The 24,134-nt window shown below is 42.1% G+C and overlaps 1 protein-coding gene and 2 pseudogenes across 1 annotated transcript in view; 1 reads left to right on the top strand and 2 right to left on the bottom strand.

Moving 5' to 3' along the window:
* The window catches only part of ZPLD1 (zona pellucida like domain containing 1), a 296,759-nt gene that overhangs the window by 190,854 nt on the left and 81,771 nt on the right, over window positions 1-24,134 (bottom strand). Inside the window, exon 2 of the mRNA XM_063957147.1 lies at window positions 9,173-9,286. Coding sequence (XP_063813217.1) covers window positions 9,173-9,278 — 106 coding nt within the window. The 5' untranslated portion in view covers window positions 9,279-9,286. The remainder of the gene's footprint in view (window positions 1-9,172; window positions 9,287-24,134) is intronic.
* On the bottom strand, window positions 1,245-1,363 carry LOC135052425 (5S ribosomal RNA; annotated as a pseudogene).
* Window positions 2,499-2,617, top strand: LOC135052424 (5S ribosomal RNA; annotated as a pseudogene).

Below are 24,134 nucleotides of genomic sequence, written 5' to 3'. Positions count from 1 at the left end.
TACCTGATTTAACTTAACTATTGAAAATCAGGTATAGGGGTTTTGCTAGCTGTGTCCTAAACTCCATAATAACCCTTGGATGAAAACCGTCTGGGCCTGGTGATTTATTTATCTTTATTTTACGTAGTCTCTCCACGACTACTTCCTCACTTAAACAGGTATCTAGCCAAGAGTCATTACCTTCACTGTCGTTAAGCACTACTGTCACCTGCGCATCGTCCCTAGTGAATACTGAGGAAAAAAATTTGTTAAATATTTCCGCGTTTAATTTGTCATCATTTGTCAAAGCTCCCAATTCATCTTCTAATGGGCCTATGTTCTCCTTCTTCAAACTTTTACTGTTTATATACTTATAAAACTTTTTAGGATTGGTTTTACTCTCTATAGTGATTTGCTTTTCATTTGCAATTTTAGCTGCTCTTATTACTTTTTTGCTTCTTTTATTGCATTCCTTGTAAAACCAGAATGACTCCTCCCCTCCATTAGATTTTAATGTTTTAAAAGCACACCTCTTATTAGCCATTGCTTCTTTGACCTCCATATTAAGCCACATCGGTTTGTATTTAATACTACTGCGTTGGAATGAATTTGTGAATATTGCTTTCAAGCAATCCTTTTAAAGCATCCCACATTTCCAGAGTGTCCTTGCCATGAAACAACTCTTGAGGTTACAAAGGAAAAGAGAGACTCTTTGTTGGGGCACGCTTGAAAGACTAAAACTTAACTTTTAATATAAATCTCATTAAAATGTGGTACACCAGATCAACACACGTATATATATATTTTTTTATAACACTTTTGAGAAAAGGCCATAAACTTGTAATGGTCCCTTCTCCCTTGTGTTGATTTTAAATTATTAAAAGAAAAGATTCTCAATCATGAAATAATTAAGAGTAATCAACCTACAATTAATGTAGTTAATAAAAATGACAGTGACACCTGGGGTGAAAATATTGGAAATTGAATTTAACATAAAGTGCATAGGCATTGCATATGTTGTAAATACGCTGCGATAGTGATCCTTACATATTTACCTATGGAGAAGATATATCCTGGTAAGGGTTAATCTGCTGCTTAAAAGTTTATATGACAATAAGGTACAATGAATGAGAGAACAATTACTTATTGTAGACAAGTAGAGAGTCAGAGAAGCTAAATAAATATCAGAAGGAAAATGTAGGTGTGAAAGTGGTAATGGTCAAAGGTTGCTCCAACACCTCTGCTTGTCACAAACATAGAGATATTGATTACTACACCTGATATTCCCTAGCAGTCTCCCAAATAGGTACTAATCAGGCTATTCACTGCTTAGCTTCCAAGATCAGGCGAGGTTGGGCGTACCCAGTGAAATATGGTAGTAATGACACCTAAATTGTGAATACAGTGGTATATGGTTATTGGCATATACCAAAGGTAGTACCTCTATTTTTCATCTTTGTGCGCAGTCCTTCTGTTGCTTCTGCATTGTCGAATGGATGTATGACTGGCATCAATAAATGAGAGAGTACTGGAAAAGAGATGTAGAGTCTAGGAAACATATAGGTTCAGGGCCCGTCTTCTATTATCCACCGTCAGCCACATATAACATGTGGCAGACATAGGAGAGAGAAATGGGTTTCCTGTGCCTGATGAAAAATAAGTATGAAATTACATAGGTATCTTAAGCCCTGACGACAGTAAGAAAATAGGAAACTTAAAAGTTTACTGCTGAAGACATAAAGGGGATTTTTGAAATATTATGAAAAAAAAATTATATAAAGTAGAAGTGATATTAAATAATTGAAATTGATAAGTAGCAGATTAGGCAAATCTTAGATAATTAAATGATATAAATTTCATATTATACGATACCAGGAGATGAGTGGGCTGAGCCGTGCACTGCTCAGCTCCACTGGACACAGACGGCCGTTTCACCGGATGGTGGCTTGTTCACAGTGAACAAGCCACCATCCGGTGAAACGGCCGTCTGTGTCCAGTGGAGCTGAGCAGTGCACGGCTCAGCCCACTCATCTCCTGGTATCGTATAATATGAAATTTATATCATTTAATTATCTAAGATTTGCCTAATCTGCTACTTATCAATTTCAATTATCACTTCTACTTTATATAAATTTTTTTTTCATAATATTTCAAAAATCCCCTTTATGTCTTCAGCAGTAAACTTTTAAGTTTCCTATTTTCTTACTGTCGTCAGGGCTTAAGATACCTATGTAATTTCATACTTATTTTTCATCAGGCACAGGAAACCCATTTCTCTCTCCTATGTCTGCCACATGTTATATGTGGCTGACGGTGGATAATAGAAGACGGGCCCTGAACCTATACGTTTCCTAGACTCTATATCTCTTTTCCAGTACTCTCTCATTTATTGATGCCAGTCATACATCCATTCGACAATGCAGAAGCAACAGAAGGACTGCGCACAATGATGAAAAATAGAGGTACTACCTTTGGTATATGCCAATAACCATATACCACTGTATTCACAATTTAGGTGTCATTACTACCATATTTCACTGGGTACGCCCAACCTCGCCTGATCTTGGAAGCTAAGCAGTGAATAGCCTGATTAGTACCTATTTGGGAGACTGCTAGGGAATATCAGGTGTAGTAATCAATATCTCTATGTTTGTGACAAGCAGAGGTGTTGGAGCAACCTTTGACCATTACCACTTTCACACCTACATTTTCCTTCTGATATTTATTTAGCTTCTCTGACTCTCTACTTGTCTACAATAAGTAATTGTTCTCTCATTCATTGTACCTTATTGTCATATAAACTTTTAAGCAGCAGATTAACCCTTACCAGGATATATCTTCTCCATAGGTAAATATGTAAGGATCACTATCGCAGCGTATTTACAACATATGCAATGCCTATGCACTTTATGTTAAATTCAATTTCCAATATTTTCACCCCAGGTGTCACTGTCATTTTTATTAACTACATTAATTGTAGGTTGATTACTCTTAATTATTTCATGATTGAGAATCTTTTCTTTTAATAATTTAAAATCAACACAAGGGAGAAGGGACCATTACAAGTTTATGGCCTTTTCTCAAAAGTGTTATAAAAAAAAATATATATACGTGTGTTGATCTGGTGTACCACATTTTAATGAGATTTATATTAAAAGTTAAGTTTTAGTCTTTCAAGCGTGCCCCAACAAAGAGTCTCTCTTTTCCTTTGTAACCTCGATATATATCATTGACTCTGGGTGCACCACCAACAACCTCCTTGATTACCGATACAGTCGTGTCCTATGCATTTGTACTGTTGGTTTACAAGGGACAAATTTTTCAAGAGCCCATTATAAAGAAATTTTCACAGTCCTGTGCGGCACTAATTAACCTTTTTTCATGAAACAACTCTTCCCAGTCGATACCGTTTAGTGCTCGTCTCAGCATATTGAAGTTAGCTTTTCTAAAGTTGAATGTTTTGGTTGTTCCCTTATAGCTATGCTTCTTGAAACTGATGTCAAAAGTGATCATATAGTGATCGCTGTTTCCTAAGGTCTCCCCAACTTTAGTGTTTGATATAATGTCCACATTATTGGTAATAACTAGGTCCAGAAAAGTTTTACCTCTAGTTGGGTCCTCGACTAATTGAGTCAAGAATTGATCCTTCAATGAATTTAAAAACCAGCTGCTCCTAGTTTTTAAATACGAATCGATCCTCCAATTTATATCAGGATAGTTAAAGTCTCCTAACATTAGGATGTCCCCCATTCCTACTGCTTTTTCTATTTGCTGTAAGAATTGTTCCTCTTCGTGTACGCTGATATCCGGTTGCTTGTAACACGTGCCAATGACTAGTTTCTTTGCTTCAGTGCCCTCACTTGTGATCTGAAACCATAGCGACTCCACGTTATCTCCAATCCCCGTGTAGATAGTATCTATTATGCATGGTTTAAGAGATATTTTAATGAAGAGACATATCCCTCCTCCCCTTTTGGTAGCCCTTTCCCTCCTAAAAACAGAATAACACTCCAAAAACACAACCCAGTCATGAGAGTCATCCCACTATGTTTCCGTAATACTTATAATATCATATTGGAATTTTGCTACAAGACATTCCAATTCTCCCATTTTACCCGATAGGCTTCTTGCATTCGCAAGCATACATTTTAGCTTAGTGTTTCCCTTGACGGTTTGTTTTAATGGTATCTTATCTGTATTTACAAGTGTCTTTCTAGAATTACTCTTACCCATTGTTAATCTCCTCCCTCCATTTCCACCCCCATCATATTTAATACCTCCTTCCTCACTACTAGCATTATTTGACGTAAAAAGTCTTTCTATGTCCCGCCCACTGACGTTAGTAACCTCCCTTATGCTATGGACATCCTTTTCTATATTCTGTATTTTTGTGGAAAATTATCCGTAGGTAATAAATTTGGAATATCTCGGACAATACCTGTGTCAGTAATTCCGGTGTCAATACCCCTGTAGATAACCTTGCCTGCTGATCATTCGCTCCCATCTTCTCCTCCCCCAAGTTGTTCCTTACCCAGATCTTTACTGTTCTCCCTGTTTGTCCCGTAGATTCTAGCTAAACCCTCCCCCCAGGCTCCTAGTTTAAAAGCTCTTCCAACCTTCTAATAGGCACTCTCCTATTATCTTCCAATCACTGTCCAGGAATTCCTCTAAATACTGTATTTCTGATGCTGTGCATCTAAATTATTGTGCGACTCTGTACAAACAAAGTCATGACACATGTGCAGTGGGTATGCAGTTAAGTTGCCGGCAGTTGGGATCCTGGCAGTGACAATTCCGCCAGCCAGAATCCTGGGTAACGGGCTAATCCCACGCAATTTGTATGTATTTTCTTTCTGTGCATATGCAGTATGAAAATATGCAAAATACACCACACTAACAGACATTGGGGGTCATTCCGACCTGATCGCATGCTGCACTTCTTTGCAGCATTGTGATCGGGTCAGAACTGCACATGCGCAGTGCTCGCATTGCGCATGCATGCTGTTGCGGCCAATGACGCCGGGAGGAAAGCGGTCGCAGCGGCGACCACAAGAAGATTGACAGGAGGAAGGCATGTCGGGGTGTCAACTGACTGTTTTCCGGGAGTGGTCCAGCAAACGTAGGCGTGTCCAGGCATTTTGAGGATGGATATCTGACATCAAATCTGGGACCTGCATCGCTGGATCCGTCGCAAATGGTAAGTAGGTCTAGGGCTGGTCTTGTTTTACGTGAAACTTTTTTAGCATAGCAGGGCTGCACAAGCATTCACATGCCCTGCTATGCTAAAATACACTCCCCCATAGTCGGCGTCAGGTTGATTGCAAAAGCAGCAAAAAGTTGCTATGTGCGATCAACTCGGAATGACCCCCATTGTGCTCTCCCTGCATCAGCCACAGTACTTAGCCAATTCCAATCTTATTGTGTTTGTGCTTATTTATTTATTTTTTCTGATACAGTCTATGCATTTTCAATATAATAACAATATTAACAATAAAAAAGAAGCTTTATAATAATCAATCTCACTTGAAGTAATACATTATGTAAGAAAAGATAAAATCATAATGAAACTTCATAAAGACAGTAAAATTTTAATTACTTGTAACTCTGAGGTGGTCTTCAGGTGGCTGGCTGTCGGGATACCGGCGCACAGTATACTGGCGCCGGAATCCCGACAGCCGGCATACTGGCACTTTTTCTCCCTCTTGTGGTCCACAACTCCCCTGGAGGGAGAATAAATAGTGTGGCACGCATAGAGCGCCACCGTGCCCACAGCATGGCGAGCGCAAGGAGCCCGCAAGGGGCTCACTTGTGCTTGCCACGCTGTTGGTATGCCGGCGGTCAGGCTTCCAGCGCCGGTATGCTGGTCGCCGGGAGCCAGGCCGCCGGCATACCCTACTACACCCATAGCTCTGTGTGCAAACTGTATTCTATTCTAAACCAGCTCTCACAAGCGCCAATTCAGTGTTACATGCAAGATGTGGATATTCATCTTAATGCAAAGTTATATGCATCTATGCACTGTGTCGGACTGGGGCATTAAGGGACCACTGGGGGAATGCAGTTGCAGGGATCCATGTTTAGGGATATGCCAGTCTCCAGAGGGGGTGTGGACAGCCACCACAGAGGTTTGGCTAACCATTAGAGCAGGGGTGGGGAACCTCCGGCCCACAGGTCGTATAAGGCACGCAAAGCCCGTTTGTTCCGGCCCATCCGCTCAGTCTGGTGGTGGTGTGTCTCAGCTGTCAGGGCAGGGAGGAGAGCGCAGCTACACATCTGGCAGCAGCGGCGGGTAAGATCACAAACCTGCTGCCAGTTTGTGAGCCAATCAGAGCTCGTGGATCAGCAGCCAATCAGGAGCCACCGCTGCCGGTCCACGAGCTCTGATTGTCTCACAAACCGGTGGTTGGTTTGAGGTCAAACATGCCGCTGCCCGACATAGCCGTGCTCTCCTCCCTGTCCTGACCCCCTGACAGCTGAGACATGCTGCAAGACGGAATAGCAGCGGTAAGTAGCATAGTGGGGTAGGGGGGCTCTGTGGGAGAATTTGTGTATCTGGCACTGTGAGGACATTTGTGTATTTGGCACTGTGGAGGTATTTGTATACCTGAGACTGTGGGGGAATTTGTATACCTGGCACTGTCAGGGCATTTGTGAATCTGGCACTGTGGGGGCATTTATGGATCTGGCACTGTGGGGGCATTTGTGGATCTGGCACTGTGGGGGAATTTGTGTATCTTGCACTGTGTGGGCATTTGTAGATCTGGCACTGAGGGGGCATTTGTATACCTGGCACTGTGGGGGTATTTGTATACCTGGCACTGTGGGGGCATTTGTGGATCTGGCACTGTGGGGGAATTTGTGGATCTGGCACTGTGGGGGCATTTGTGTATCTGGCACTGTGAGGCATTTGTGTATCTAGCACTGAGGGGGCATTTGTGGATCTGGCACTGTGGGGTCATATGTGGATCTGGCACTGTGGGGGAATTTGTGGATCTGGCACTGTGGGGGCATTTGTGGATCTGGCACTGTGGGGGAATTTGTGGATCTGGCACTGTGGGGGCATTTGTGGATCTGGCACTGTGGGGGCAACTGTGCATCTGGCACTGTGGGGGCAATTGTGTATCTGGCACTGTGGTGGTATTTGTGAATCACTATTGGGGGCATATGTGTATCATGTCCCATTTTAATTGGCCACACCCATTTTTTGGCGCGCATGCCTTTGGCGTGCGCACTCCGTACCTCTAAGGGGCAGAACTACTGGGGGGCAGGGTAATTTTTAAGTTGATAATTTTTGTATGGCCCTTCAAGGATTTTATAAATATCCAAATGGCCCTTGGTTGAAAAAAGGTTCCCCACCCCTGCATTAGAGAGTGCATGGTCTGGGCCCCATTATAAATATGCAGTACATATAGGGACTAATTCAGTAAGGATCGTAAAAAGTACAAATTAGCAAAAACTGCGACCAATCGCAAAATTGCGAAAACACGCCAAAATGGAAAATCTGCAACACTAATTTAATGTTACATAAAAAAGGTGGACTTATCAAATTTGCGATTTGATTTAATAATCTGCATTTTTTGCACAAAAACTTACACTTAGTTGCATTTTTTGCTTAATGGTTTCTAATGTCACAATTTAACATCAGCCACACATAACATTGAGCCAACCATGCCTACTGACAGGATGCGTCAAACAACAAGACAAGCTTTTTCCGCTAGTGAATCCACAAACGCAGGCGGAAAAAGGAAAAAAAATAGTTTTTTTTATGTTGAAAGTTTACATACATGACATATTAATGTTTCTTTGTTATTATTAACATTCCTTATGTTATTGTTTAATGTGAAAATATAAAAAAAAGTGGTGCATAAAAAAAATGTCCACGAAATCACAATTATTGTGGTGATGTTACTGAACATATATTTCTTTGTCAAGGGAAAAACAAAAACAAAAACCTTACACATGTATGTGGGTATGATTTTTGAAGATAATAATTGTTTGTTGCTTTAAATCATAAAAAAAACTCAGCTTTTAAACTAAAAGCCATTAACCAAACAAACAAAAAAAAACTTGCTTGTAAATGTTATTGTACATGTTTGTAGGAAAAGAAGTGTGTTCTTGACAAACCTCCATTTTTATTAACTTAAAGAATTATTAGGTTACTACCATACTTGCCTACCTGACCCTCTCCATGAGAGAGAAAATGCTCTGTTCCTGGACTTTCCTGGTAATGTATGATTGCCATCACCTGTGGTGAAACACCTTTCTTATCAATTAACTAGCTCACCACAGGTGATGGCAATCATACATTACCGGGAAAGTCCAGGAACAGAGCATTTTCTCCCTCATGGAGTGGGTCAGGTAGGCAAGTATGGTTACTACTAACATATATTTTAGAGTAATACATGCGTTAAATAGTTTAAAGCTCCCTTACATGTTGTGAAGTTTCAATGCAGCTGAATAAATTGAATTGTGGTCAGCAGTGTGAGCTGCTTCAGCTGGGTGTAATGAAGCAATGATTGCAGTATACATTGAACATTCTACAACTGAGGTCAGCGTGTGCAGATTTTAAGGTTGACCTGTAGTCACTCAGAAACTGCATACCATAAATGTGCGTTCAGTTGTAAAAAATGTGTATGCTCCGCCTATCTAAAATCTGTATACGCCCACAACACGCCCCTGCTCGTAGTTTTTAAGATTCCAACCCATTAGTATGCCCCCTACACGCCTAGTTTTCGTAGTGCATATGCAGTTTTTCTATGTCTCAGAAGTTGTATTTTTTGTCTCAGACTTTACGGATTTTCGCAATGTTTGCAGTTTTGCGTTCCTTGTTGAATTAGCTCCATAGTACATACAGCTAGGGCTTGCAAAATAATGTACTAGATTAATAACAGCAATGCACTGCAGAAAATACACTATAGTCCCATGCAGTATAAGGTAACATATGTATAATGTATAATTCAAGTGCACAGTCTGGAACCTGATCCCTAAATGAGGGAACCAACTTAGCCAACTCAAATATTATAAATAATTGATTTTTATATAGTTTCTTGTTCCTTTGATGAAAATGTATATGCATTAGTTTTTTTTAACTAGAGAGATGCTGTACAAATACTGAGAATATAGTATTAATAGGAGAGACCTAACGCAGAGTTCAGTGTTCCTATCTACACATCAGTTTTATAAAGCATCTTACCTGGAAATCTGCTATGATGGTTGGCATCACAATTGTATCCATTAAACTGTGCACCCACTGGCAACTGGTAAGCTGACAACAACAGTAACAACCATATCGGTTCCATGGCCAAGCCTATAAAAATATAATCAAGACAAAAATGAACAGACTTACACATTATTTAATGCTTAATTACCTTCACTCCTGCCTCTCTACTCCTTTCTGTTTTCATTTCTATAAACATAATTACTTTCTAAAACAATCTTTAGTGCAATAGCCAGAAAACTATTGGAAATACAATGTTATTTAAAAAAAATATAAAAATGTATTTTCTATGCATAACTTTTATTAATGTGACTACATTAACAAGTTAAGCAGTGAGAATATCCACTAGCTATTAACAAATATCTATACTTGCACAATGCAGTACATTCATATTACAACTGTGCCTTTATAAGCAGCAGGGATGTAGCTATGCCAGATGGAGCCCCATTGCATACCTCCATACCGTGGAACAGGCCTGCCTCTCGCCGCTGCCACAGCATGTGCCCCCCGTGGATTACTCCAAAGAACCCCTTCCCCACAGCACTCACCATTGGGGCTGCACTGCCGCCTCATCCGCTCTCCCGGCCAGCGCGGCTCCACCTCATCGCTTGGAGGAGGCATGGCCGCGGTCCAGGGATGTCCCTGCAGACTCAGCCATGCCTCCTCCCAGCATAAGTTAGTACTCAGGAGAGGCGGAGCTGGCGGCCGGGTGAGCAGGTGTGGCTGCAGTGCAGCAGCACACCTAAAGGTGAAAGATGTAAGCGGCAGGGCTCACTCAGCAAATAGGTGCAGGGAACGCTCGGGCCCCAGGAGACAACTTGGGTCCCATAGCAGTCGCATCCCCTGCACCTATAGTACCTACACCCATGATAACTAGAGATGTGCGGCGGGCACTTTTCGTGTTTTGTGTTTTGGTTTTGGTTCTGGTTCCATGCTTTTTGCAACACTGGTCACTAGAGCTAAACATTTTTCCTAAAGATGGCCATACACTAGGCTACCTTTCATCCAGTCATCCTACTGTGCAACTTGTCTGTCAAACTAAAAAATACTCCACACTAGAGATGTGCGATGGGCACTTTTCGTGTTTTGTGTTTTGGTTTTGGTTCTGGTTCCATGCTTTTTGCAACACTGGTCACTAGAGCTAAACATTTTTCCTAAAGATGGCCATACACTAGGCTACCTTTCATCCAGTCATCCTACTGTGCAACTTGTCTGTCAAACTAAAAAATACTCCACACTAGAGATTTGCGATGGGCACTTTTCGTGTTTTGTGTTGTGGTTTTGGTTCCATGCTCGTGTTTTTGGATCTGGATTAGTTTTACCAAAACCACCCTTTCGTGTTTTGGTTTTGGTTTTGGATCTGGATGATTTTGAAAAAAAACATAAAAACAGCTAAAATCACACAATTTGTGGGTAATTTTGATCCTACGGTATTATTAACCTCAATAACATAAATTTCCACTCATTTCCAGTCTATTCTGAAAAAAAATCACACATCACAATATTGTTTTTAGGCCAAAAGGTTGCACCGAGGTGGCTGGATGACTAATCTAAGCAACAGAAGTGTGCGGCACAAACACCTGGCCCGTCTAGGAGTGGCACTGCAGTGGCAGACAGGATGGCAGATTTAAAAAACAGGTCTCAAACAGCATATGATGCAAAGAAAAAAAAGAAGTGCAAGATGACATTAATGGCATTTCATCATCCATGTCATGAAAAATGGCAGCAGCTTCAGCACTAGGAGGAAGTGGTTCTTGTTCTTTCCATATTTTATCCTCCAAATTTTTGTTCTCCATTATTTTTCGAGAGTTATATAACAGTATGAAGTACAGGAGATCGTACCTCTACACCACATAGGGCAAACCCTGTCAAAATTATTTGGATTAAATATTAATAACACTTTTACTTGGAGTAAATAATATACAGCACAGGACAGCACCACTGAATTTATATGGCAGCACCACGGGACTGGACTTATACGGAAGTACCACTGGAATTATATGGAAGTATCACTGGAATTATACAACAGTACCACTGGAATTATATGGCAGTATCACTGGAATTATACGGTAGTACCACTAGATTTATACGGCAGTACCACTGGAATTATACGGCAGTACCACTGGACATATACGGGCTGTATTACTGGACTGTATAAAAATGCCAGTACCACTGGATTTATATGCCAGTGCCACTGGAATTATACGGCAGTATCACTGGAATTATATGGTAGTACCACTGGACATATACAGCAGTATCTCTGGACTGGATTTTTATGCCAGTGCCACTGGACATATACGGTAGTATCACTAGACTGGATTTATACACCATAACACTGGATTTATACGGCAGTACCAGTAGACATATACGGCAGTATCACTGGACATATATGGCAATATCACTGGACATATACGGCAGTATCACTAGATTTATATGGCAGTACCTCTGGATATATATACGGCAGTATCACTGGACATATACGGCAGTATCACTAGACTGGATTTATACGCCAGTATCACTGGATATATATGGCAGTACCACTGGACATATATGGCAGTATAACTAGAATTATATGGCAGTACCACTGGACATATATGTCAGTATCACCGGACTGGATTTATACACCAGTATCACTAGATTTATATGCCAGTACCACTGGAATTATACGGCAGTATTAGTGGAATTATATGGCTGTAACACTGGACATATACGGCAGTATCACTGGACTGGATTTATATGCCAGTAACACTGGATTTATTCAGCAGTACCAGTAAACATATACAGCAGTATCAGTTGACATGTACGGCAGTATCACTGGACACATACGGCAATATCACTGGACTGGATTTATATGCCAGTACCACTGGACAAATACGGCATGACCACTGGACATATACGGCAGTATCACTGGAAATATATGTCAGTACCACTTGACATATATGGCAGCATCACTGGACTGGATTTATTTGCCTTTTTCACTTGAATTATACGTCAGTATCACTAGAATTACATGGCAGTACTACTGGAATTATACGGCAGTAACACTGGACATATATACGGCAGTATTACTGGGCTGGATTTATATGACACTACCGCTGGAATTATATGACAGTACCAAAGGAATTATACCGCAGTATCACTGGAATTATAAGGCAGTACCACTGGAATTATACAGCAGTATCACTGGACATATACGGCAGTATCACTGGAATTATACAGCAGTACCACTGGACTTATACGGCAGTATCACTGAACTGGATTTATAAGGCAGTACCACTGAATTTATACACGAGTACCAATGGAATTATACAGCAGTGTGACTGGAATTATACGGCAGTATAACTGGACTTATACGGCAGTACCACCTGACTGGATTTATATGGCAGTATCACTGGACTTATATGGCAGTGCCACTGGACTTATAAGGCAATATCACTGGAATTATATGGCAGTATCACTTGACTAGATGTATACTCCAGTCCCACTGGATTTATTTGCCAGTACCACTGGACTGGATTTATACAGAAGTATCACTCTTTATACACCAGTACTACTGGAATTATGTGACATTATCACTGAAATTATAAGCAGTATAACTGGAATTATACAGCAGTACCACTGGATTTATACGGCAGTACCACTGAACTGGATTTATATGGCAGTATCAGTGGATTTATGCGCCAGTACCACTGGAATTTTACAGCAGTATCACTGGAATTAAATGGCAGAATCACTAGAATTAAATGGCAGAATCACTGGAATTATATGGCAGTACCACTGGAGTTATACGGCAGTAACACTGGACTGGATTTATTCGCCAGTACCACTGGACTTATACGCCAGTACCACTGGAATTATAAGGCAGTAATACTAAAATTATATGGCAGTACCACTGTACATATACGCCAGTTTCACTGGATTGGATTTATACGCCAATCCCACTGGATTTATACGGCAGTACCACTGGACATATACGCCAGTATCACTCAATTTATACAGCAGTACCACTGGACATATACGGCAATATCACCAGACTGGCTTTTTATGCGAGTACCACTGGATTTATACGGCAGTACCACTGGACATATACGGCGGTATCACTGTATTCATATGGCAGTACCATTGGACATATACGGCAGTATCACTGGACTGGATTTATATGCCAATACCAGTGGATTTACAGTATATGGCAGTACCACAAGACATATATGACAGTATCAATGGACTGTATTTATATTCCTATACCAGTGGACATATATGGCAGTATCACTGGATTTATACGGCTTTCCCACTGGACATATATGGCAGTATCACTGGACTGGATTAATACACCATTACCACTGAACATATACAGCAGTAACACTGGACATGTACGGCAGTATCACTGAAATTATATGGCAGTACCACTGGACATATACAGCAGTATTACTGGACTGGATTTATATGCCAGTACCACTGGATTTATATGCCAGTACCAATGGAATTATACGGCAGTATCACTGGAATTATATGGCTGTACCACTGGACATATACGGCAGTATCACTGGACTGGATTTTTATGCCAGCACCACTGGACATATACAGCAGTATCACTGGACTGAATTTATACGCTATTTCCACTGGATTTATACAGCAGTACCAGTGGACATATAATGCAGTATCACTGGACATATACGGCAGTATTACTGGACATATACGGCAGTATCACTGGATTTATATTGCAAAACAACAAGACATATATGGCAATATCACTGGACATATACGACAGTATCACTAGAGATGAGCGGGTTCGGTTTCTCTGAATCCGAACCCGCCCGAACTTCATGTTTTTTTTCACGGGTCCGAGCGACTCGGATCTTCCCGCCTTGCTCGGTTAACCCGAGCGCGCCCGAACGTCATCATGACGCTGTCGGATTCTCGCGAGGCTCGGATTCTATCGCGAGACTCGGATTCTATATAAGGAGCCGCGCGTCGCCGCCATTTTCACACGTGCATTGAGATTGATAGGGAGAGGACGTGGCTGGCGTCCTCTCCATTTAGATTAGGGTTGAGAGAGAGAGAGAGAGAGATTGACCTGAGGCTGTGATACTGTAGAAGAGAGTGCAGAGTTTAGTGACTGACGACCACAGTGACCACCAGACAGTGCAGTTGTTTGTTTTATTTAATATATCCGTTCTCTGCCTGAAAAAAACGATACACACAGTGACTCAGTCACATACCATATCTGTGTGCACTGCTCAGCCCAGTGTGCTGCATCAATGTATATATATATCTGACTGTGCTCAGCTCACACAGCTTATAATTGTGGGGGAGACTGGGGAGCACTGCAGTGCCAGTTATAGGTTATAGCAGGAGCCAGGAGTACATAATATTATATTAAAATTAAACAGTGCACACTTTTGCTGCAGGAGTGCCACTGCCAGTGTGACTAGTGACCAGTGACCTGACCACCAGTATATATAATATTAGTAGTATACTATCTCTTTATCAACCAGTCTATATTAGCAGCAGACACAGTACAGTGCGGTAGTTCACGGCTGTGGCTACCTCTGTGTCGGCACTCGGCAGCCCGTCCATAATTGTATATACCACCTAACCGTGGTTTTTTTTTCTTTCTTTATAGTCATACTAGTTACGAGTATACTATCTCTTTATCAACCAGTCTATATTAGCAGCAGACACAGTACAGTGCGGTAGTTCACGGCTGTGGCTACCTCTGTGTCGGCACTCGGCAGCCCGTCCATAATTGTATATACCACCTAACCGTGGTTTTTTTTTCTTTCTTTATACATACATACTAGTTACGAGTATACTATCTCTTTATCAACCAGTCTATATTAGCAGCAGACACAGTACAGTGCGGTAGTTCACGGCTGTGGCTACCTCTGTGTCGGCACTCGGCAGCCCGTCCATAATTGTATATACCACCTAACCGTGGTTTTTTTTTCTTTCTTTATACATACATACTAGTTACGAGTATACTATCTCTTTATCAACCAGTCTATATTAGCAGCAGACACAGTACAGTGCGGTAGTTCACGGCTGTGGCTACCTCTGTGTCGGCACTCGGCAGCCCGTCCATAATTGTATATACCACCTAACCGTGGTTTTTCTTTCTTTCTTTATACATACATACTAGTTACGAGTATACTATCTCTTTATCAACCAGTCTATATTAGCAGCAGACACAGTACAGTGCGGTAGTTCACGGCTGTGGCTACCTCTGTGTCGGCACTCGGCAGCCCGTCCATAATTGTATATACCACCTAACCGTGGTTTTTCTTTCTTTCTTTATACATACATACTAGTTACGAGTATACTATCTCTTTATCAACCAGTCTATATTAGCAGCAGACACAGTACAGTACGGTAGTTCACGGCTGTGGCTACCTCTGTGTCTGCACTCGGCAGGCAGTCCATAATTGTATACTAGTATCCATCTCCATTGTTTACCTGAGGTGCCTTTTAGTTGTGCCTATTAAAATATGGAGAACAAAAATGTTGAGGTTCCAAAATTAGGGAAAGATCAAGATCCACTTCCACCTCGTGCTGAAGCTGCTGCCACTAGTCATGGCCGAGACGATGAAATGCCAGCAACGTCGTCTGCCAAGGCCGATGCCCAATGTCATAGTACAGAGCATGTCAAATCCAAAACACCAAATATCAGAAAAAAAAGGACTCCAAAACCTAAAATAAAATTGTCGGAGGAGAAGCGTAAACTTGCCAATATGCCATTTACGACACGGAGTGGCAAGGAACGGCTGAGGCCCTGGCCTATGTTCATGGCTAGTGGTTCAGCTTCACATGAGGATGGAAGCACTCAGCCTCTCGCTAGAAAAATGAAAAGACTCAAGCTGGCAAAAGCAGCACAGCAAAGAACTGTGCATTCTTCGAAATCCCAAATCCACAAGGAGAGTCCAATTGTGTCGGTTGCGATGCCTGACCTTCCCAACACTGGACGTGAAGAGCATGCGCCTTCCACCATTTGCACGCCCCCTGCAAGTGCTGGAAGGAGCACCCGCAGTCCAGTTCCTGATAGTCAGATTGAAGATGTCAGTGTTGAAGTACACCAGGATGAGGAGGATATGGGTGTTGCTGGCGCTGGGGAGGAAATTGACCAGGAGGATTCTGATGGTGAGGTGGTTTGTTTAAGTCAGGCACCCGGGGAGACACCTGTTGTCCGGGGGAGGAATATGGCCGTTGACATGCCAGGTGAAAATACCAAAAAAATCAGCTCTTCGGTGTGGAGGTATTTCACCAGAAATGCGGACAACAGGTGTCAAGCCATGTGTTCCCTTTGTCAAGCTGTAATAAGTAGGGGTAAGGACGTTAACCACCTCGGAACATCCTCCCTTATACGTCACCTGCAGCGCATTCATAATAAGTCAGTGACAAGTTCAAAAACTTTGGGTGACAGCGGAAGCAGTCCACTGACCAGTAAATCCCTTCCTCTTGTAACCAAGCTCACGCAAACCACCCCACCAACTCCCTCAGTGTCAATTTCCTCCTTCCCCAGGAATGCCAATAGTCCTGCAGGCCATGTCACTGGCAATTCTGACGAGTCCTCTCCTGCCTGGGATTCCTCCGATGCATCCTTGCGTGTAACGCCTACTGCTGCTGGCGCTGCTGTTGTTGCCGCTGGGAGTCGATGGTCATCCCAGAGGGGAAGTCGTAAGCCCACTTGTACTACTTCCAGTAAGCAATTGACTGTTCAACAGTCCTTTGCGAGGAAGATGAAATATCACAGCAGTCATCATACTGCAAAGCGGATAACTGAGGCCTTGACAACTATGTTGGTGTTAGACGTGCGTCCGGTATCCGCCATTAGTTCACAGGGAACTAGACAATTTATTGAGGCAGTGTGCCCCCGTTACCAAATACCATCTAGGTTCCACTTCTCTAGGCAGGCGATACCGAGAATGTACACGGACGTCAGAAAAAGACTCACCAGTGTCCTAAAAAATGCAGTTGTACCCAATGTCCACTTAACCACGGACATGTGGACAAGTGGAGCAGGGCAGGGTCAGGACTATATGACTGTGACAGCCCACTGGGTAGATGTATGGACTCCCGCCGCAAGAACAGCAGCGGCGGCACCAGTAGCAGCATCTCGCAAACGCCAACTCTTTCCTAGGCAGGCTACGCTTTGTATCACCGCTTTCCAGAATACGCACACAGCTGAAAACCTCTTACGGCAACTGAGGAAGATCATCGCGGAATGGCTTACCCCAATTGGACTCTCCTGTGGATTTGTGGCATCGGACAACGCCAGCAATATTGTGTGTGCATTAAATATGGGCAAATTCCAGCACGTCCCATGTTTTGCACATACCTTGAATTTGGTGGTGCAGAATTTTTTAAAAAACGACAGGGGCGTGCAAGAGATGCTGTCGGTGGCCAGAAGAATTGCGGGACACTTTCGGCGTACAGGCACCACGTACAGAAGACTGGAGCACCACCAAAAACTACTGAACCTGCCCTGCCATCATCTGAAGCAAGAAGTGGTAACGAGGTGGAATTCAACCCTCTATATGCTTCAGAGGTTGGAGGAGCAGCAAAAGGCCATTCAAGCCTATACAATTGAGCACGATATAGTAGGTGGAATGCACCTGTCTCAAGCGCAGTGGAGAATGATTTCAACGTTGTGCAAGGTTCTGATGCCCTTTGAACTTGCCACACGTGAAGTCAGTTCAGACACTGCCAGCCTGAGTCAGGTCATTCCCCTCATCAGGCTTTTGCAGAAGAAGCTGGAGACATTGAAGGAGGAGCTAACACGGAGCGATTCCGCTAGGCATGTGGGACTTGTGGATGGAGCCCTTAATTCGCTTAACAAGGATTCACGGGTGGTCAATCTGTTGAAATCAGAGCACTACATTTTGGCCACCGTGCTCGATCCTAGATTTAAAGCCTACCTTGGATCTCTCTTTCCGGCAGACACAAGTCTGCTGGGGTTGAAAGACCTGCTGGTGACAAAATTGTCAAGTCAAGCGGAACGCGACCTGTCAACATCTCCTCCTTCACATTCTCCCGCAACTGGGGGTGCGAGGAAAAGGCTCAGAATTCCGAGCCCACCCGCTGGCGGTGATGCAGGGCAGTCTGGAGCGACTGCTGATGCTGACATCTGGTCCGGACTGAAGGACCTGACAACGATTACGGACATGTCGTCTACTGTCACTGCATATGATTCTCTCAACATTGATAGAATGGTGGAGGATTATATGAGTGACCGCATCCAAGTAGGCACGTCACACAGTCCGTACTTATACTGGCAGGAAAAAGAGGCAATTTGGAGGCCCTTGCACAAACTGGCTTTATTCTACCTAAGTTGCCCTCCCACAAGTGTGTACTCCGAAAGAGTGTTTAGTGCCGCCGCTCACCTTGTCAGCAATCGGCGTACGAGGTTACATCCAGAAAATGTGGAGAAGATGATGTTCATTAAAATGAATTATAATCAATTCCTCCGCGGAGACATTGACCAGCAGCAATTGCCTCCACAAAGTACACAGGGAGCTGAGATGGTGGATTCCAGTGGGGACGAATTGATAATCTGTGAGGAGGGGGATGTACACGGTGATATATCGGAGGGTGATGATGAGGTGGACATCTTGCCTCTGTAGAGCCAGTTTGTGCAAGGAGAGATTAATTGCTTCTTTTTTGGGGGGGTCCAAACCAACCCGTCATATCAGTCACAGTCGTGTGGCAGACCCTGTCACTGAAATGATGGGTTGGTTAAAGTGTGCATGTCCTGTTTTGTTTATACAACATAAGGGTGGGTGGGAGGGCCCAAGGACAATTCCATCTTGCACCTCTTTTTTCTTTTCTTTTTCTTTGCATCATGTGCTGATTGGGGAGGGTTTTTTGGAAGGGACATCCTGCGTGACACTGCAGTGCCACTCCTAAATGGGCCCGGTGTTTGTGTCGGCCACTAGGGTCGCTAATCTTACTCACACAGTCAGCTACCTCATTGCGCCTCTTTTTTTCTTTGCGTCATGTGCTGTTTGGGGAGGGTTTTTTGGAAGGGCCATCCTGCGTGACACTGCAGTGCCACTCCTAGATGGGCCCGGTGTTTGTGTCGGCCACTAGTGTCGCTAATCTTACTCACACAGTCAGCTACCTCATTGCGCCTCTTTTTTTCTTTGCGTCATGTGCTGTTTGGGGAGGGTTTTTTGGAAGGGACATCCTGCGTGACACTGCAGTGCCACTCCTAGATGGGCCCGGTGTTTGTGTCGGCCACTAGGGTCGCTTATCTTACTCACACAGCGACCTCGGTGCAAATTTTAGGACTAAAAATAATATTGTGAGGTGTGAGGTATTCAGAATAGACTGAAAATGAGTGTAAATTATGGTTTTTGAGGTTAATAATACTTTGGGATCAAAATGACCCCCAAATTCTATGATTTAAGCTGTTTTTTAGTGTTTTTTGAAAAAAACACCCGAATCCAAAACACACCCGAATCCGACAAAAAAAATTCGGTGAGGTTTTGCCAAAACGCGTTCGAACCCAAAACACGGCCGCGGAACCGAACCCAAAACCAAAACACAAAACCCAAAAAATTTCAGGCGCTCATCTCTAAGTATCACTGGACTAAATTTATACGCCAGTACCAGTGGATATATATGGCAGTACCACTGGACATATATGGCAGTATCACTGGAATTATATGGCAGTACCAATAAACACATACAGCAGTATCACTGGACATGATTTATATGCCAGTACCACTGGATTTATACGCCAGTACCACTGGAATTATACGGCAGTATTACTGGAAATATACTAAAAAAAAATGTTTTTTACTTCAGGTTGCGCAAATCAAATGATAAATAGCAGTCTCCTTCACTCCAGATAGAGAAAACACCAGTCTCTTTTGTACAAATCGAAAAACAATGCAAACGAGTGAAGGAATAGGCGCTAATGATGGTAAATGTTTGTAATAAGGTATTCCCTTATTATTTGAAAGTATTACTGAAACTGCTTAACATCACAATTTTATTGAATTAAAGTGCATAGGCAAACACTTAATTATACATTCAAAAACATTTAAAAACATAAAAAAATTCCACAAAGCAGTCCATAAAGTGCAAGTGCATTAGTTAGATGTATGTTGTATCTCACCATTTAATGTGGATGTGGTGGGCTTAGCTTATTTAATAAAGCAAAGAGCAGGTCCCGGGCTTGGAAGCACGGCACCACCACATATAGCAAAAAGCTACAAATGGCAAGTCCTCCCTGCACTGGTCAACTCCTGGATCACAGCAAAAGGAAGTCCGTGCGATGCGTTTCTGCCCATAGACCTTTCTCAAGAACGTATGTGCTGTGTTATTCGTGGGGTTTTTAAACCACTGCTCCGGAAATGCGTTGCTGCCCCCTTTCGTATTTCACTTGCGCCGGAAATGACATAGAGCCTCTTTCCTCCTCTCCTACCGGATACAGAAGTGATGTTTGCGGTTCACAGCCTGCTTCCGGTTGCGTTCCACGTGGCGGAAGTAACATATGTATGTCTCCGTTGATGGTCATAAAACATTTACTCCATTTTTTTTAAAGGCAAAGACCTCATAAACTCATGATAAACTTCTAGACGCCATTAAAACTTCTTTGGTGATAAGATCTGACCCTCAAACGATATATGTGGACAATACTTTGTCTTCACTTTATTAAACACTTTTTTAGTTTTTCTTCTTGGAAACAGTACTTGTACCCACTCCATGTCTATCTATTGCCATACTTTGTATTCCCGCAAAGTCTTACCCTATATTGGAGTGGGAAACGTTCCTGTTTCCTTGTATAAATAGTTATCCATATTATAGAATTTTTTGCATGCAAGAAAAAGAAATAAAAGAAATGTACAGTCATATACCAATATTCCTATACCAATATTGGTATATGATCCTAAATTTCACTTTTGCTGTAATCCAGGAGTTGACCAGTGCAGTGAGGACTTGCCGTTTGGAGCTTTTTGCTATCTGTGGTGGTGCCGTGCTTCCAAGCCCGGGACCTGCTCTTTGCTTTATTAAATAAGCTTAGCCCACCGCATCCTTATTAAATGGTGAGATGCAACATACATCTAACTACTGCACTTGCACTTTATGGACTGCTTTGTGGAATTTCTTATGTTTTTAAGTGTTTTTGAATGTATAATTAAGTGTTTGCCTATACACTTTAATTCAATAAAATTGTGATGTTAAGCAGGTTCAGTAATACTTTCAATTAATAAGGGAATACCTTATTACAAACAATTACCATCATTAGCGCCTAATCCTTCACCCGTTTGCATTGTTTTTCGATTTACTGGAAATATACGGCAGTATCACTGGACACATACGGCAGTATCACTGGACTGGATTTATATGCCAATACCACTGGATTGAATTTATACAGAAGTATCACTCTTTATACACCAGTACTACTGGAATTATGTGACATTATCACTGAAATTATAAGCAGTATCACTGGAATTATACAGCAGTGTGACTGGATTTATACGGCAGTACCACTGGACTGGATTTATATGGCAGTATCAGTGGATTTATACGCCAGTACCACTGGAATTTTACAGCAGTATCATTGGAATTAAATGGCAGAATCACTAGAATTAAACGTCAGAATCACTGGAATTATACGGCAGTACCACTGGAGTTATACGGCAGTAACACTGGACTGGATTTATTCGCCAGTACCACTGGACTTATACGCCAGTACCACTGGAATTATAATACAGTATCACTAAAAATATACGGCAGTACCACTGTACATATACGGCTGTTTCACTGGATTGGATTAATACGCCAAATTCCACTGGATTTATACGGCAGTACCACTGGACATATACGTCAGTTTCACTCGATTTATACAGCAGTACCACTGGACATATACGGCAATATCACCAGACTGGAGTTTTATACCAGTACCAAAGCATTTATACGGCAGTACCACTGGACATATACGGCAGTATCACTAGATTCATATGGCAGTACCACTGGACATATACGGCAGTATCACTGGACTGGATTTATATGCCAGTACCACTGGATTTACAGTATATGGCAGTACCACAAGTCATATATGACAGTATCAATGGACTGGATTTATATGCCTATACCACTGGATTTATACGGCAGTACCAGTGGACATATATGGCAGTATCACTGGATTTATACGGCTTTCCCACTGGACATATATGGCAGTATTACTGGACATATATGGCAGTATCACTGGACTGGATTAATACACCATTACCACTGGACATATACGGCAGTAACACTAGACATTTACGGCAGTATCACTGAAATTATATGGCAGTACCACTGGACATATACAGCAGTATTACCTGACTGGATTTATATGCCAGTACCACTGGATTTATATGCCTGTACCAATGGAATTATACGGCAGTATCACTGGAATTATATTGCTGTACCACTGGACATATATGGCAGTATCACTGGACTGGTTTTTCATGCCAGTACCACTGGACTTATATGGCAGTATCACTGGACTGGATTTATACGCTATTTCCACTGGATTTATACGGCAGTACCAGTGGACATATAATGCAGTATCACTAAACATATATGGCAGTATCACTGGACTAAATTTATACGCCAGTACCACTGGATATTTATGGCAGTACCACTGGACATATATGGCAGTATCACTGGAATTATATGGCAGTACCAATGGACATATACAGCAGTATCACTGGACATGATTTATACGCCAGTACCACTGGACTTATATGCCAGTACCACTGAAATTATATGGCAGTATTACTGGAAATATACTAAAAAAAAAATGTTTTTTACTTCAGGTTGCGCAAATCAAATGATAAATAGCAGTCTCCTTCACTCCAGATAGAGAAAATAACAGTCTCTTGTGTATAAATCGAAAAACAATGCAAACGAGTGAAGGTATAGGCGCTAATGATGGTAAATTTTTGTAATAAGGTATTTCCTTATTATTTGAAAGTATTACTGAAACTGCTTAACATCACAATTTTATTGAATTAAAGTGCATAGGCAAACACTTAATTATACATTCAAAAACATTTAATAACATAAAAAAATTCGACAAAGCAGTCCATAAACTGCAAGTGCATTAATTAGATGTATGTTGTATCTCACCATTTAATGAGGATGTGGTGGGCTAAGCTTATTTAATAAAGCAAAGAGCAGGTCCCTGGCTTGGAAGCATGGCACCACCGCAGATCGCAAAAAGCCCCAAACGGCAAGTCCTCCCTGCACTGGTCAACTCCTGGATCACAGCAAAAGTAAGTCCGTGCGATGCGTTTCTGTCCATAGACCTTTCTCAAGAATGTATGTGCTGTGTTATTCGTGGGGTTTTTAAACCACTACTCCGGAAATGCGTTGCTACCCCCTTTTGTATTTCACTTCCACCAGAAATGACATAGAGCCTCTTTCCTCCTCTCCTACCGGATACAGAAGTGATGTTTGTGGTTCACAGCCTGCTTCCGCTTGCGTTCCATGTGGCGGAAGTGACATATGTATGTCTCCGTTGATGGTCATAAAACATTTACGCCATCTTTTTTAAAGGCAAAGACCTCATAACCTCATGATAAACTTCTAGACGCCATTAAAACTTCTTTGGCGATGAGATCTGATCCTCAAATGATATATGTGGACAATACTTTGTCTTCACTTTATACAATGCTTTTTTCGTTTTTCTTCTCGGAAACAGTACTTGTACCCACTCCATGTCTATCTATTGCCATACTTTGTATTCCCGCAAAGTCTTACCCTATATTGGAGTGGGAAACGTTCCTGTTTCCTTGTATAAATAGTTATCCACAGGATAAAATTTTTTGCATGCAAGAAAAAGAAATAAAATAAATTTACAATCATATACCAATATTCCTATACCAATATTGGTATATGATCCTAAATTTCACTTTTGCTGTGATCCAGGAGTTGACCAGTGCAG

This window comes from Pseudophryne corroboree, chromosome 2 (assembly GCF_028390025.1).
Source record: "Pseudophryne corroboree isolate aPseCor3 chromosome 2, aPseCor3.hap2, whole genome shotgun sequence".
NCBI classification, from domain to species: Eukaryota; Metazoa; Chordata; class Amphibia; order Anura; family Myobatrachidae; genus Pseudophryne; species Pseudophryne corroboree.
Note: the sequence above shows the minus strand (reverse complement) of the source record. Positions and strands in the feature narration are given on the sequence as shown.